Source organism: Taeniopygia guttata, chromosome 31 (assembly GCF_048771995.1).
Source record: "Taeniopygia guttata chromosome 31, bTaeGut7.mat, whole genome shotgun sequence".
NCBI classification, from domain to species: Eukaryota; Metazoa; Chordata; class Aves; order Passeriformes; family Estrildidae; genus Taeniopygia; species Taeniopygia guttata.
In genome coordinates, this window is record NC_133056.1 from 3,324,040 (window position 1) to 3,336,798 (window position 12,759).

A 12,759-nucleotide genomic window follows, 5' to 3' on the forward strand; every position below is an offset into this window, starting at 1 on the left:
TAAAAAGAGAACTCACTTATTTACATTGTAAATGTGCTGATGGCATGGATCCATCTTACTGACCTCAACAGCCTTTTTTACAGTTTTTGGGGTTTGTTTCCAACATTCTTATTTTAAATTGTGGTCGAAGCAATAGGAAATTGATTGGGGCCCTTCCAGCTCCAGGCAGGACTGGGAATCTCAACTCTGTCAAACCCCAAATCCTTTAGAAGATGACCTTCCTTCTCACTCTGGGAATGAGCTGCACATTCCCTCTGAAATTGTCAGGGGTTTCTTACGGATGAAAAATCCCACTTACGGCTTTTTGCTCTGCTTTGGAAGTGGGAAGGGCAATTCTCCATCCATCAGCTGCAGACTGCACTGCCTCAGGAACACGGCTCACTTGCCAGCTTTGGCCACTCATGGCACTTCTAGAGGAGGAAAAAGATGCAACTGCACAATTCCAGCCAAAAAGAAATGAAGAATGAATAGTGGAGATCCAGGCGTTCCTGCGGAGATCCAGGGGTTCAGCTGGGACTATGGGGAGTTTGGGTCCTTGCCAATTGGATGTGTGTCCCCAGCTGCAATCTCCTGGCCTGCAGGGGAGTCTCACTCACCTGCCAAAGCAGAAAGCTCAGGCACTGTGCTCCAACGGGCTCGTCTGATGCAAAGCTGTCAGAGCAATGTGAGGGCAGAGCCAGCCCAGCTGTGCCCGGGGCAGAGCCCAGCAGAGCCCTGGCAGAGCCCAGAGCAGCCTCAGCACCCGCAGAGCCCGGCTGCAAGGAGAGAAACCAGAAAGCGCCCGTCAGCTGAAGGCTGCTGTCCCCTTGTCCCAGCTGCCCACAGAGCCCAGGCCATGCTGGCTGTGCCCAGAGCTGTGCCCAGAGCTGCCCATCACTGCTGCCTTTGGGAGCAGAGCAGGAGGGCAGGACATTCCCAGCCTGCAGCCAGCCACAGCACATCCAGCCCTCAGCAGCTGCCCAGAGCAGGAGCCTCCTTGTGCTTGTTGCTGTCTCCCAAAAGCTCTGATCCCACCATGCCAAGCAGACGGGGACTCACCTCACGCCATCCCCCGCTGGAAGAAAAGCTGGTCCCAAACGATGTCCTCAGCCTTCTCCAAGGGCACGGCCCATCCACGCTGCAGCTGCTCCCAGGCACTTCCCAATCCCAACTGGACCTTACATAGAACGCTTCCTCTAGAAAAACAAACAACAAACTGTTGAAAAGAGATTAGAGACAAGGGGAAACAAGAAAAAAACTCTTATCTCTGTCAGAGGTCTGAGGAAGGCCCAACCCCTACATGCTAAGAAAAATCCCACCCATGGGGGAGAGAAGGCCACACTTTCTCTCTTCCCTCCTGCACTGCCCCCCAAAATAACGGTGATCCCAAAGCAAACAAGGGCAGTGGAGCAGCCCAAGCCCTTCCTTGCCTGCAAAGCAAAGCAGCCCCTGCACAGGTTCTGGAGTCCCACCTCTGCTCCCGCCATGGGGGTTTCTCTGTGCCGGGCTGGCTGCCCCAGCCCCAGCCCCAGCCTCAGCCCAGGCCATGCTGGGTGCTGGGGGCTGTTGGCAGGGCCAGGAGCCCACTCCCATCTTGTATCCACCCCAGCCCATGCCCCCAGCCCTGCCAAAAAGCAGCTGGGCAGCCGACTGAAGTTGCATCTGCCCCAGCAAAGGGAGAAACTTTTGTTCCCAGCCAGTCTGAGCAATGCCCAAATCTGGGAGCATTTCCCCGGCTGTGGACTCATCTGCGAATTCGCTGTGGAGCCTGGCTTTGAAGATGGTGCCAGAAGTCCATCATCTTCAGCTGCCAGTGGCCAGGTTGAGGAAGAGGTTGTCATCCTTGATGTTGTCGTCGCTGTCTCCAGCAGCAGCAGCAGCCCCACCTGGTACAGCTTCTCCAAGGACTCCTTCTCCTTCCCTGGGGGTCAGACCAGGCTGTCAGGGTTCTGCCCAGGGCCCCAGCTGTCAGGGAAGCAGGACAAGCAAAACCAGCTCGGATGGCAGCCACCAGTGCTGGGCAGAGCAGCTCAGCTCCAGCACAAGGGCTGCGTGTTCCCACCCAACAATCCCAGTGCATTGATACAGGCAGGGAAAAAAGTCTGGGTTTCCTTGCTTCTGATTGCCAGGGCATGTGTGGACCTGTAACTTACCAGGGCCCTGGAGCAAAGTGTGCATGTGGCTCTCTCCCTTTTTGTATGGCAGGTGAATATCCTGTATCCAAGGATCACAGAACAGGTCTTCTAATGAAGGTCTGTCCAAGAAGTGCATGGATAAACACCACCTGATAAGATCTTGGCACTCTGGGCAGAGAAACCAGAAACCACCGGTCAGCTAGAGAAGGCTCCTGTCTGCTTTGCCCCACTCTTCCCATGCCCAGGCCATGCTGCTTTTGTGCTCAGAGCTGTGCCTAAACTTTCCCATCAATTCCCTGTTCTGGAGGAGAGCAGGAGAGCAGGACATGTGGCACCTCCTCAGCGGCTGCCAGAGCGAGATGCTCACGAGCTGCTGCTGTCTCCCAGCACTGGTATTCCCCCGTGGCCAGAGATGAGGATCCACCTGGAGAGAGCCGCTGTGGCAGCGAGAGCTGATGGTCCCAGCTGATCTTCCGGCCCCTCCTGAAAGGGTGCTGCCCGCAGACCATCTGGTGCAGCAGGATGCCCAGGGACCAGATCGTTGCTGCCTCGCCATGGTACCAGCCCAAGTGGGTCCATTCTGGGGGGCTGTATGACAGTGTTCCTATGGAATACAGATGGAGTTCATCAGGGGGATGCTGCTGCTTCCAGAGCCTGGCCCCAGCATCCCTGGGCGTGCAGGGGCTGCCCCAGTGGCACACGGGGCGACTGCTGCACTCTCGCCAGCACCTGGGACATGTGTACAAACTCAGGGCTGGACAAGAAGCCACTGGTGCTGGAAGAGGGCAGCAGAAGCCCCGGCAAGGCCTGACCGTGACATGCAAGGCAAAAACCCACTCAGGGCTGGGGGAAAAATCATCTCCTTATCCTCCCTGCCTGCAGTGCCCTAAAAATATTATGAAGCCAAGGCAAACAAGGTGAGTGGAGCAGCCCAAGCCCTTCCTCTCAGCTGCACACCAAACTGGCTGGTGCACTGGTTCTGGCTCCCTCCTATGCTACCCCCACCCACGGGTGCTTTTGTCGGGCTGGCTGCTGCTGCTCCAACCCCAGCCCCAGGCAGAGTGGTGGGCAAAGGCTGCCAGTGGGGCTGGAAGATGCCTCCCCACCCAGCCCCGCTCAAAAGCAACTCAGGGCAAGGCTCAGTACCCTGACTGGCAGCAAAAGGGAGAATCCTCGCTGCCACACCCAGCTTGGCCTGTGAGATGTTGGGCCATGAGGTGGCGGGACCGGGAGCACACCCCTGCCCAGGCTCACCTGCAAAGTGCGTGTAGGCTGTGTCTTGCAGGTAGGTGCCGCAGCCAAAGTCGATCAATTTTGCCTGGCCAGTGGCCAGGTCAACCAGGATGTTCTCTGGTTTGATGTCGCGGTGCAGGACCCCGCGGCTGGTGCAGTGCCGCACGGCCTCCAGCACCTGGCGGAACAGCTGCCGTGCCACCTCTTCAGACAGGAACCTCCGTGCCCGAATGAAATGCAGGAGGTCCTGAGACCGCTCCGGCCGCTCCAGCACCATCACGATGTTGTTGGGGAGCTCAAGCCACTCCAGCAGCTGGACCACACCAGGGAAGCCAGTGGACACCTTGTCCAGCAGCACGATCTCCAGGGGTGCGCTGGTGCCGTCGGGCTGCGGGAGGACCACGGTGCCACCAGTGGGACTGATGTCCTGCTAGGGCTGGGGAACCCCTCAGCCAGCCCGGGATGCTCTGCGCCCTGCGCTGGCCCCACGCCCGCTCCCCATCGAGGGGTCCTGGTGGCTTCCCCCATGCCGGGCCTCGCCTCATCCCCGCCCGGCACGGCCCGGCTGTTCCCGCTGGCCCCGCTCACTCACCAGCTCGTCCCAGTGCCGGACGCGGTTCCGTGGCACCCTTTTGATGGCCACCTGCAAACCAAAGGCACCACCGGGTTCAGCTCGCCGCCCGCCCTGCCGAGCCCCATCCTCCTGCTTCCTCCTCCTCCTCCTCCTCCCCCCCCCCGCCCCCCCACCGGCCCCGCCGCTCACCGGGGCACCGTCCGAGAGCCGCGTGGCTGCGAAGACGCTGCCGAAGCCGCCGCGCCCCAGCAGCGAACCCACTCGGTAGCGCTGCTGCAGCGCCTCCTGCGCCTTCCCTGCGGGCGGGACGCGGCTGTCAGCGCTCGGCCCGGGGCCAGGAGCGGCCCCCGAGCGCCCCTCAACCGCCTCGGGCCGGCCATCCCCAGGCCTTCGGTCTCGGGAACGGGACACGGGAGGCTCGGGGCCGGCGGCCGCGCTGCTGAGCAGCGGAGCTCGGGCCGGGGAAGCCGCGGCGGAGGCGGCAGCGGCCGTGCCGCGTGTGTCCTCCGCGGGGCCCGGGAGGAGCCGGGGCCGGGGCCGGGGCCGGGCTCGGGCCAGGCGGAGCCAAAGGGCCCAGCCCCAGGCACTGGTGCCCGCCCAGCAGCGCCACCGCCAGCACGCCCAGAGCCGGGCGGAGGCGAGACCGCGGCGGGGCGGGCGGGGGCGGGGACGGGGCAGCCCCGCCCGGGGCCGGGGGCGGGCCGGGGGCATGGCCCGGCCCGGCATGGGGGAGAAGGAGGCGGGGAGAGGGGAGGGACAGCGGGTAAGGGACACCGAGAGGAAGGTGTCCCACAGCCGGAGAGAAAGAAGAGAAAGAGAAAGAAGAGAAAAACTGCTTTTGCTGCCGCTGCTGCCGCCGCTGCTGCCGCCGCCGCCGCTGCTGCCTCTGCAACTGAAGCACCGAGGCCGTTTGTCCGCGTGTCCGTTCCCCGCTCGCCCCACGGCCGAGCCCCGCGCGCCCCGGGGACAGCCCCTTCCTCTGTCCAAACACGGGAACTTTGCCGTGTTCAGCCCAGACCCAGAGTCCTGACTCCTGCCCAGGGACACAGGAATCCCCTCGGGCGCTGCTGTGCACTGTCCCTGCTGAGGGTCAAACACTATCGGAGCGCATTCCCTGAATGCTGAATTTGTACCTGACCCAAGAACTGCACTTACCTATCCATCATTGATTTCCAAAAAAAACCCCCCCAAAAAACAAAACAAAACAAAAAAAAAAAAAACAAAAACAAAAACAAAAAAAAAACAGGGGAAGGTAAAATGTGTGTAGCTCATGCTATTTTAGAGTGTCTAAAACATGCCAAATTATGGATCTTAGAAGTGAGATCCATTTGCAATTAATGGGAGGGGGAAGTAGTGTAAGATGGAAAAGGGGAGCATAAAAATAAACAGAGAAAAACATCTTGGATTATTTCTTTCCATTTTCATTTCATTTCTTAAAAACTCTTTCAGTTTTCCCAGAATCTTCTCCACAGTCCTGTTTGCTCTTTCCAAGAACCTTTGCTGGAGAATGAGGAAGCTTTGAGCAGTTTCTGGCACAAGATGTGCCACCAGCTGCAGCTTCTCTTGGCTTCCCACACCGTGTGTGCAGCTCGACTCTTGCAGAAAAGTGGGACAAATATTTGAAGAACTTTATAGCTTGTTCTTTCTTTTCCTTGTGGGCTGGGCAGTTGTGCCCTGGGTGAGATTTTCACTGTTATTGCTCTAGCCTAAGAAACCATGACGGGCTCCCAGGAATTGTCAGGGAATGCAGAGAAAGAATCTCCCGAGCCTGCAGCCAGAAATGGAGAGCAGTGTGATAATCGTTCCAACATCCCCATGGACATCTTGAAAATGATGTAGAAGATGAAAATGGGCTGACAGAGGGAGTTTGTTTCTGTGTTCAGTTTAGAAGCTTCCACCTCTCGAGCACTGATATAAATCAAGAGTACAATCAGTGCATGAAAAGCACCAGAACAAGCTGGTCCTCTCAGTGGATGGCTGAAAGAATCTGAAAAGGAAAAAAGCAGGGAATGATTTTGTGAACTTTCCCTGTACAATGGAACATTTTTACTAATAATTTCCAACCCATTCCCTCCGCTTTTGTCCTTCCTAACAAGGCCATTTTCATCCCAGATTCCCCATGAAGTAAGAACCCAGAGCTTGTGGAAGTGCCTGAAAGATGCCCTGTTCCTCTGCAGGGACACTCAGGCTGGAGCAGGAGCCCTCTCTGGGGAAGCCTCCACCGAGCTGGAATTTGTGCCGTGCTGGGAGAGGAGGAGGAGGGGAGAAGGCCGGGCACTGTGTGGCAGGAGCAGGGATTTGGGCCGCAGGACATTCCGTCTGTGCCGCTGCCCCACAATGGGCGGGAACGCTGTGGGGATAACTGGGGGGCACTGGAGCGGAATATGGATGGCACTGGGGGGAACTGGGAGGGCCTGGGAATGAACTCAGGTGTATTGGGAGGGACTGGGCTGTACTGGGATGGATTGGAGGGGCACTGGGGCTGTACTGGGCTGTACTGGGGATGAACTGGGCTGTGCTGGGAGGGACTGGAGTGGCACAGGGGTTGTCCTGGGCTGTACTGGGCTGTACTGGGGATGAACTGGGCTGTGCTGGGAGGGACTGGAGGGGCACTGGGGCTGTACTGGGGATGAACTGGGCTGTGCTGGGAGGGACTGGAGGGGCACTGGGGCTGTACTGGGGATGAACTGGGCTGTACTGGGAGGGACTGGAGGGGTTGAATGGGCTGTTCCCGCCTCCACAGCCTCCCATTGGCCGTGACTCCCGCCCATCGCAGCCTCCAACCAATCAGCGTCAGGGATCGATCATGGCTTTGGGGGCGGTGCCTGGAGCCTGCGCCATCTTTTCTTTTGCCTACAACTCCCATCATGCCCCGCAGCCCAATAGAGCCCCATTGGGGCCGGGACTACAACACCCGTCATGCCCCGCGCTCCACAGAACCGCCCCGGTACCGCCCCCATCTGTCCCATAAGTGTCCCCCAGACCCTCCGGGATCCCCAAGTGCCCCTCAGCGCCCATTCGGGACCCCCCAAAATTTTACTGGTAAAGTACAAAAAACAAGAAACTTTGGGAAAGCATTTAATACAAAACCAATCCAACACAAAGCACTTGTCATAGCAGTAACTTCATTCACTAGCCTATTTAGCCTGGAAAGCCTTAAACACTTAAGTTGTTCAGGTAACCAAAAATGTTCCATATAAAGAGCATTAGAAGGAGAGGAGAGAGAGAGAGAGGAAGACAGAAGCTCACAGAAAGACACACATGTGGATCCCAGCTCCCAGGGTTCCAGTGTGGCTGAGACACAAACCCCAGGAGAGGCAGAGTCCATACCAGGGGCTGACCTTGTGCTCCTTGGTTTTACGCCCCTGGGCCTTCGTGGGGCTCCCCCCAGCTGGGATTTCTGATTGCTCGGGCGTTCAGAGCTGGGTTTACACTGTCCCAGCTGTGTGACTGATTGACAGCTCAGCCCAAGGTGTCTCGGGACATCGATCTCATCCAGCCTCTGACAGCGACCATGGTGACACTGGGGAACCTCATGGAGCCATGGGTCAGTTGTGACAAGGCAGGTCCAAGGACACCCTGGTGACACTGGGGAACCTCATGGAGCCATGGGTCAGCTGTGACAAGGCAGGTCCAAGGACACCCTGGTGACACTGGGGAACCTCATGGAGCCATGGGTCAGTTGTGACAAGGCAGGTCCAAGGACACCCTGGTGACACTGGGGAACCTCATGGAGCCATGGGTCAGTTGGGACAGTGCAGGTCCAAGGACACCCTGGTGACACTGGGGAACCTCATGGAGCCATGGGTCAGTTGTGACAAGGCAGGTCCAAGGACACCCTGGTGACACTGGGGAACCTCATGGAGCCATGGGTCAGTTGGGACACTGTGGTGACCTCGTGGAATCAGAGGAAACCATTGGGAAACTCCCATGGAACCAAGGGCCCAGGGTGACACTGTGGAGCCCAGAGTGTCACAGAGGAGCCGTTGTGACACTGTGGGTCCCCATGGAACCAAGGGAACATGGGACAGGCTGATGCCTTAAGTTTTACCTTCCATATTTTCCAGATTCTGTCCTGCATCAGTCTTTAACTCTGAACTTCATGCAGAGTGTCAGCAAGTTCTCTTCACAGTGTAGTCAGACAAAACAATCCTCTTACAGCCCAAGAACCAAGGACACTGCTGCAGCTTCAGGCCCAAAAAGTGAAAACAACAGCGAATTGAGGAGAGAGACTGGGAGGGTGGGGCTGCATAACCGGAAGGTGTAATTGGACATATAACCCAATATGGAAATGAATCAGAACATAAAAAGTGTGGAAGCCTGTTGTCCATCCTAGGTGTACCCTCAGCCAGGCCCCTGTACTGCCCAAGGTGAATCCTTTGAAGGCCTTTTGAATAAATCCCCACTTTATTCCTGTAACACTGTCCAGCCTCTGCTCTAGGTGGCCTCTCTAGGCTGGGCCACCTGGGGGCCACCTGACAGGTCCAGCTGACCTTGGCATGTCCAGGGCTGCTGCTCATCTGCCCCTGGAGCACTGGGGCTTGGTGCTCTCCTTCCTGTGGAAAGAACTGTCCTTCTCCTCCAGGTGCCCATGGCCAACATTTGGATTCCTCCTCTTATTGTGCTTTTATGCAAAGATTGTTCCCAGATAAAATCTGCGAGGACAGACAGGTCTGGCTGCCTTGGCCACCCAGGGGCCACCTCTCGTCTGCCTTTGAAACACTGGGACCCTGTGCTTTTCTTTCTTATGGGATAAAAGCTCCTTTCACATCCAGGCACCCAAGGCCAAAGTTGGGAATCTGCCTCCAGGATTCCCTATATCCAAGGATTTCTCCCAGTGAAAGCTTCCAGGAGAGACAAGTCTGGCTGGCCTTGGTTTCCAAGAGCTAATTCTTATCTGCCTTTGAAACACTGGGGCTCTGTGCTTTCCTTGCTGATGAAAAGAACTCTTCTTCCTGCCCAGGTGCCCATGGCCAAAACTGAGATTCCACCTTCAAAATTCTGAATATCCAAGGATTTCCCCCAGATGAAAGGTGCCAGGAAAAACAGGTCTGACTCTCTTGGCCTATGGTGACCACCTCTCATCTTCTTCCAAAACACCTGGCTTCACCTGGACTTTTCTTTCCTATGGGAAAAACCATCCATCTTGACCAGGTGACCATGGCCAAAGTTGGGAATCCTCCTCCAGAATTCCCTAGATCCAAAGATTTCTCAGTGATGAAAGCTACCAAGACAAACGGGTCTGACTGGCTCAGCCTCTCAAGAGCCACCTCTCTCCTCCTCTGCCTTTGAAACACTGCGGCTCTGGGCTTTCCTTCCTATGGAAAAGAACCATCCTTCTTACCAATGCAGAAATGGCCAAAATTTTGGTTCCACCTCCAAAGTTCCTTTATCCAAGGGTTGCTTTCAGACAAAAGCTACCAGGACAGAGAGGTCTGGCTGCCCTTGGCCTCTGATAGCCGCCTTTCATCTGCCCCTGAAACACCGGTGTTCCATGCTTTTCTTCCTGTGTAAAAGAACTGTCCTTCACCTCCAGGCAACCAGGTCCGAAACTGGTATTCCACCTCTGAAATTCCCTATGTCCAAGGACAAAATCTGCCAGCACCATCTGATCTGGCTGCCCTTGGCCTCTGGTGGCTGTGGCTCATCTGCCCCTGGAACATTGGGGCTCGCTTGCTCCCTTCCTATGGAGACCATGGTGATACTGTGAGGACCTGGTGGTACTTTCCCTAAAAAAATTGCAATTTGTAAATGTATCTCTCAGAACAATACCTGGCAGCTTTGGCTGGCCTTGTCCTCTAGTGGTCACCTTTCATCTGCCCCTAAAACAGTGGCATTCTATTCCTTCATTCCTGGGGAAAATAGCTGGTCTTCATGTCCAGGAACCACAGCAAAAATAAGAATTGGCCACCAAGCCTGCCTGGGTTCATGGAACCATCTGCAGGCCCCGGGCAGATATTGACTCTGCCAGTGCTTCCATCCTCCCTCCAGTGAGAGAAAAGGACACAGGGCAGGCACACAGAGCAGCTACATGAAGACACCGAGGTCACTGAAGAGGAAGTTGAGTCCCAGATGGGAGGGATGAGGAGATGCTTTGATCTCAGGGCTGAAATCCTCTGCTAAAGCTATGGAGAAGGATGTCATTGATACATCGGGCTCTCTTTTTCCCTATAAGGCATTGAAAAATATGGGGAGATGACTTGTTCAGCAAAGGCCTCCATGCTAAAGTAAGGAAATATTGAAGTAGCTTGATGCCATGAGGTGTTTGAACAGACAAAGAGAGCAGAGTGATGAGACCCTGTGCCCTCAGGGAGAGAAGAAGAAGATCTCTATTCCCAGAGATTAGGATGATTTCAGAAAGAGATGAAGAGAACCTTTGCTCTTAAACAGCACATCTTTAAACTAATACCACTTAAATTGACATGTCCCCTAAACACAGCTGTGCGGAAATCTGTGAAAAAATGGGAGAGATTTCACAATTGCAGATTTTTCCTAGTGGCTGCTATTCATGGAAAAGAAAAGCCATGAGATAATTGTTTTCTTGTGGAGAAGTCTCCATAACATTAACAAGAGGAGGTTCTTTCCCTAAGTGAACTGAAGAAAGACTATTCTAGAGGTGGAAAACTGACAGAAAATTTTAGATTTTATCTCTATACATTGTCAGATTGTATGGAGGAAGGAAGTGTTCTGAAAGTTTTGTTCTGATCCTTATTACTCTGTCTTTTAGTTACTCTTAAGAAACTTTTCTTTATACCATTTAAAAGTTTTGAGCCGACTTTGCCTTTCTTCTAATCCTGTTTCAAGAGCAGGAAATGAGTAAGTATATTCTAGTGTGTGCACTGGTAATTAGACAGCACTGAACCCACCACACTTATTGATATATTGCCCAAGAAATCCCAAAATGGTGAACCAAAACCACTACAGAAACTTCCTGATGAACTGCCCCAGACCAGAGGGAAAACAAGGCAGAGCCATGGTTTGTCAGGAGTTGCCTGAACCTAATGAGCCTCGTGGTGCATTTGGAGCTGAGCCCGGGAACCTCAGGGCCTGAGAGGAGATTGCACAAACCTTTCCAGGAGTCAACGGCAGAAGAAAACCCCAAACTGTCTCAAAGCATTAAAGGGACCTGCTGAGGTCCATCCCCAACACAGGCTCCTCATGGACTCCATGGAGGAGAGAATTGGAGACTCAAAATGGCACAAAAACCTCTCAGTGTGGAAAGCAAAATCCAAAGTACCTGAAAAAAGTTTAGTATCTCAGAGTATTAATGAGCCCCAGTGAGTGTCAGTACAAAGCTCTCAAGGGACTCGTTAAAGCAGATAATTGGGGCCATGATTGCACAAACCTCTCACAGAGTCTGTATCAAAAGGGAAACACCAAGTACCTTAAAAGTAATGAAGTTCTGGGAGCATGAAGGAGCCCCCAGGGCCATTCCTGACCAAGGCTCCCCAGGGACTCCTTCCAGCAGATCCTTGAGGCCACTGGGATGTGGGCTAGGGGGGGATGCTGAGGGCAGAACCAGGGGGTGACAGTGCCCAGCCTGGCTGGGGCTGTGCCAGGAGGCCCCAGGGCCTCAGGACAAGGTGTCTCCTCACAGCCCTTGGTGGCACAGACCCTGCTGTGCCCCAGGGCACCAAGACTTGGCTTCTCTTTGTCCCCACCTGTCATCAGTGCCTCCAGTTCTCTGCTCTGCCTGGGGCCTGGGGACACTTTCTCAGTCGTGTCCCTCAGTGGGACCCATTAAAAGTTCAAGAAACTTTGGAGTTGGATTCTGACGTGGAGTTCTGGAGAGGTTTCTGCAGCTCCCTCTCAGGGCCTGATGTTCAGGGCCTGAGCACAAAGCCCCAGAGGGTCATTAAAGTCCTTGTGCTGTGTCTGTGCTGCTGAGCTGGGCCGGGCTCCTGGCACAGAGGGTGATCCTGGTAACCAAGCAGAGCTTCAAAAGCACATTTCTCTTGCTGAGCAGCTCTTCTCCCAGCCCAGCAGGGCTGGGGCACTGCCTGCAGCCAGCCCGGGCACAGCACAGAGGCACAGAGAGCTTCAATCAGTCAGGGCTGGGAAGGGCTGAGAAGTGCCTGGGGCAGAATCACTGCCAGCCCTTGGCACAGGAACCTCTGGCTGCAGGATAATGCAGCTGCAGCTCCTGGAGCGATCTCCTAAAGCTGGAACATCCCAATGCCCACAGCCCCTGTGAGTGCATTCTCTGCTCGTCTCCTGTGCAGAGCAGCCAGGGGTGCCCAGGGCTGTCCTGCAGAGCAGGGTCCTGCAGCCCAGGGCGCTGTGCTGGGCCAGGACTCTGCTGCCTGCCAGGGACAGCTCTCAGCCGGCCCTGGAGCTGCTCCCAGCGCTGGCCAGGAGCTGTGGGGGGAAGGAGCCGCCCTGAGCAGGGCAGGTGCTGCTGCTGAGAGGGGCTGGGTGGGGCAGGGCTGCTCCCAGCTCCAGACCAGCCTGGGCACAGCTCCGGAGGGCACTTCCCAAAGAAGGTAAGCCTGGGATTGCTGTAAAGGTCAGGGGATTTCCTGAGAGTGTTTTCAATTTCCTGCTTGGAGCTGGATGGCAAATTTGGGTCTGTGACAAAAAGATTTTTGCTCTTTATATATTTTTCATCTATTCATAGCTCTGTAAATTGCTATTATAAAGTTATAAATCTATAACCCTTACCTGACTCCATTAAACCCTTAATTAACTCTATTTACCTACTATTATATACTTGAAAAAAATTATAATCCTTAATTAACTCTAGTACGTTTCCTTTCCTTTCGCTTATATTTTAGAACAATAAGCTGTCTAAATATATTTTTAAATACTATGTAGTCTTATTATCAGGAGGTGGGCCTA

General features: G+C 54.9%; 1 protein-coding gene and 1 long non-coding RNA gene across 2 annotated transcripts; both read right to left on the reverse strand.

Moving 5' to 3' along the window:
• Positions 1–298: 298 nt before the first annotated feature.
• LOC140681103 (uncharacterized) lies at positions 299–1,880 on the reverse strand. The gene is made up of 3 exons (XR_012052346.1): positions 1,039–1,880; positions 597–755; positions 299–410 (listed from the first exon to the last, which is right to left on the reverse strand). It is a non-coding gene; the product is annotated as an uncharacterized lncRNA (long non-coding RNA).
• Positions 1,881–2,951: 1,071 nt separating this feature from the next.
• LOC140681051 (serine/threonine-protein kinase pim-1-like) lies at positions 2,952–5,084 on the reverse strand. Its single transcript, XM_072920227.1, has 5 exons — positions 5,077–5,084; positions 4,111–4,507; positions 3,940–3,990; positions 3,373–3,735; positions 2,952–2,957 (listed from the first exon to the last, which is right to left on the reverse strand). Exons 1-5 carry the CDS (start codon positions 5,082–5,084, stop codon positions 2,952–2,954), a joined length of 825 nt encoding a protein of 274 aa, XP_072776328.1.
• Positions 5,085–12,759: the final 7,675 nt, after the last annotated feature.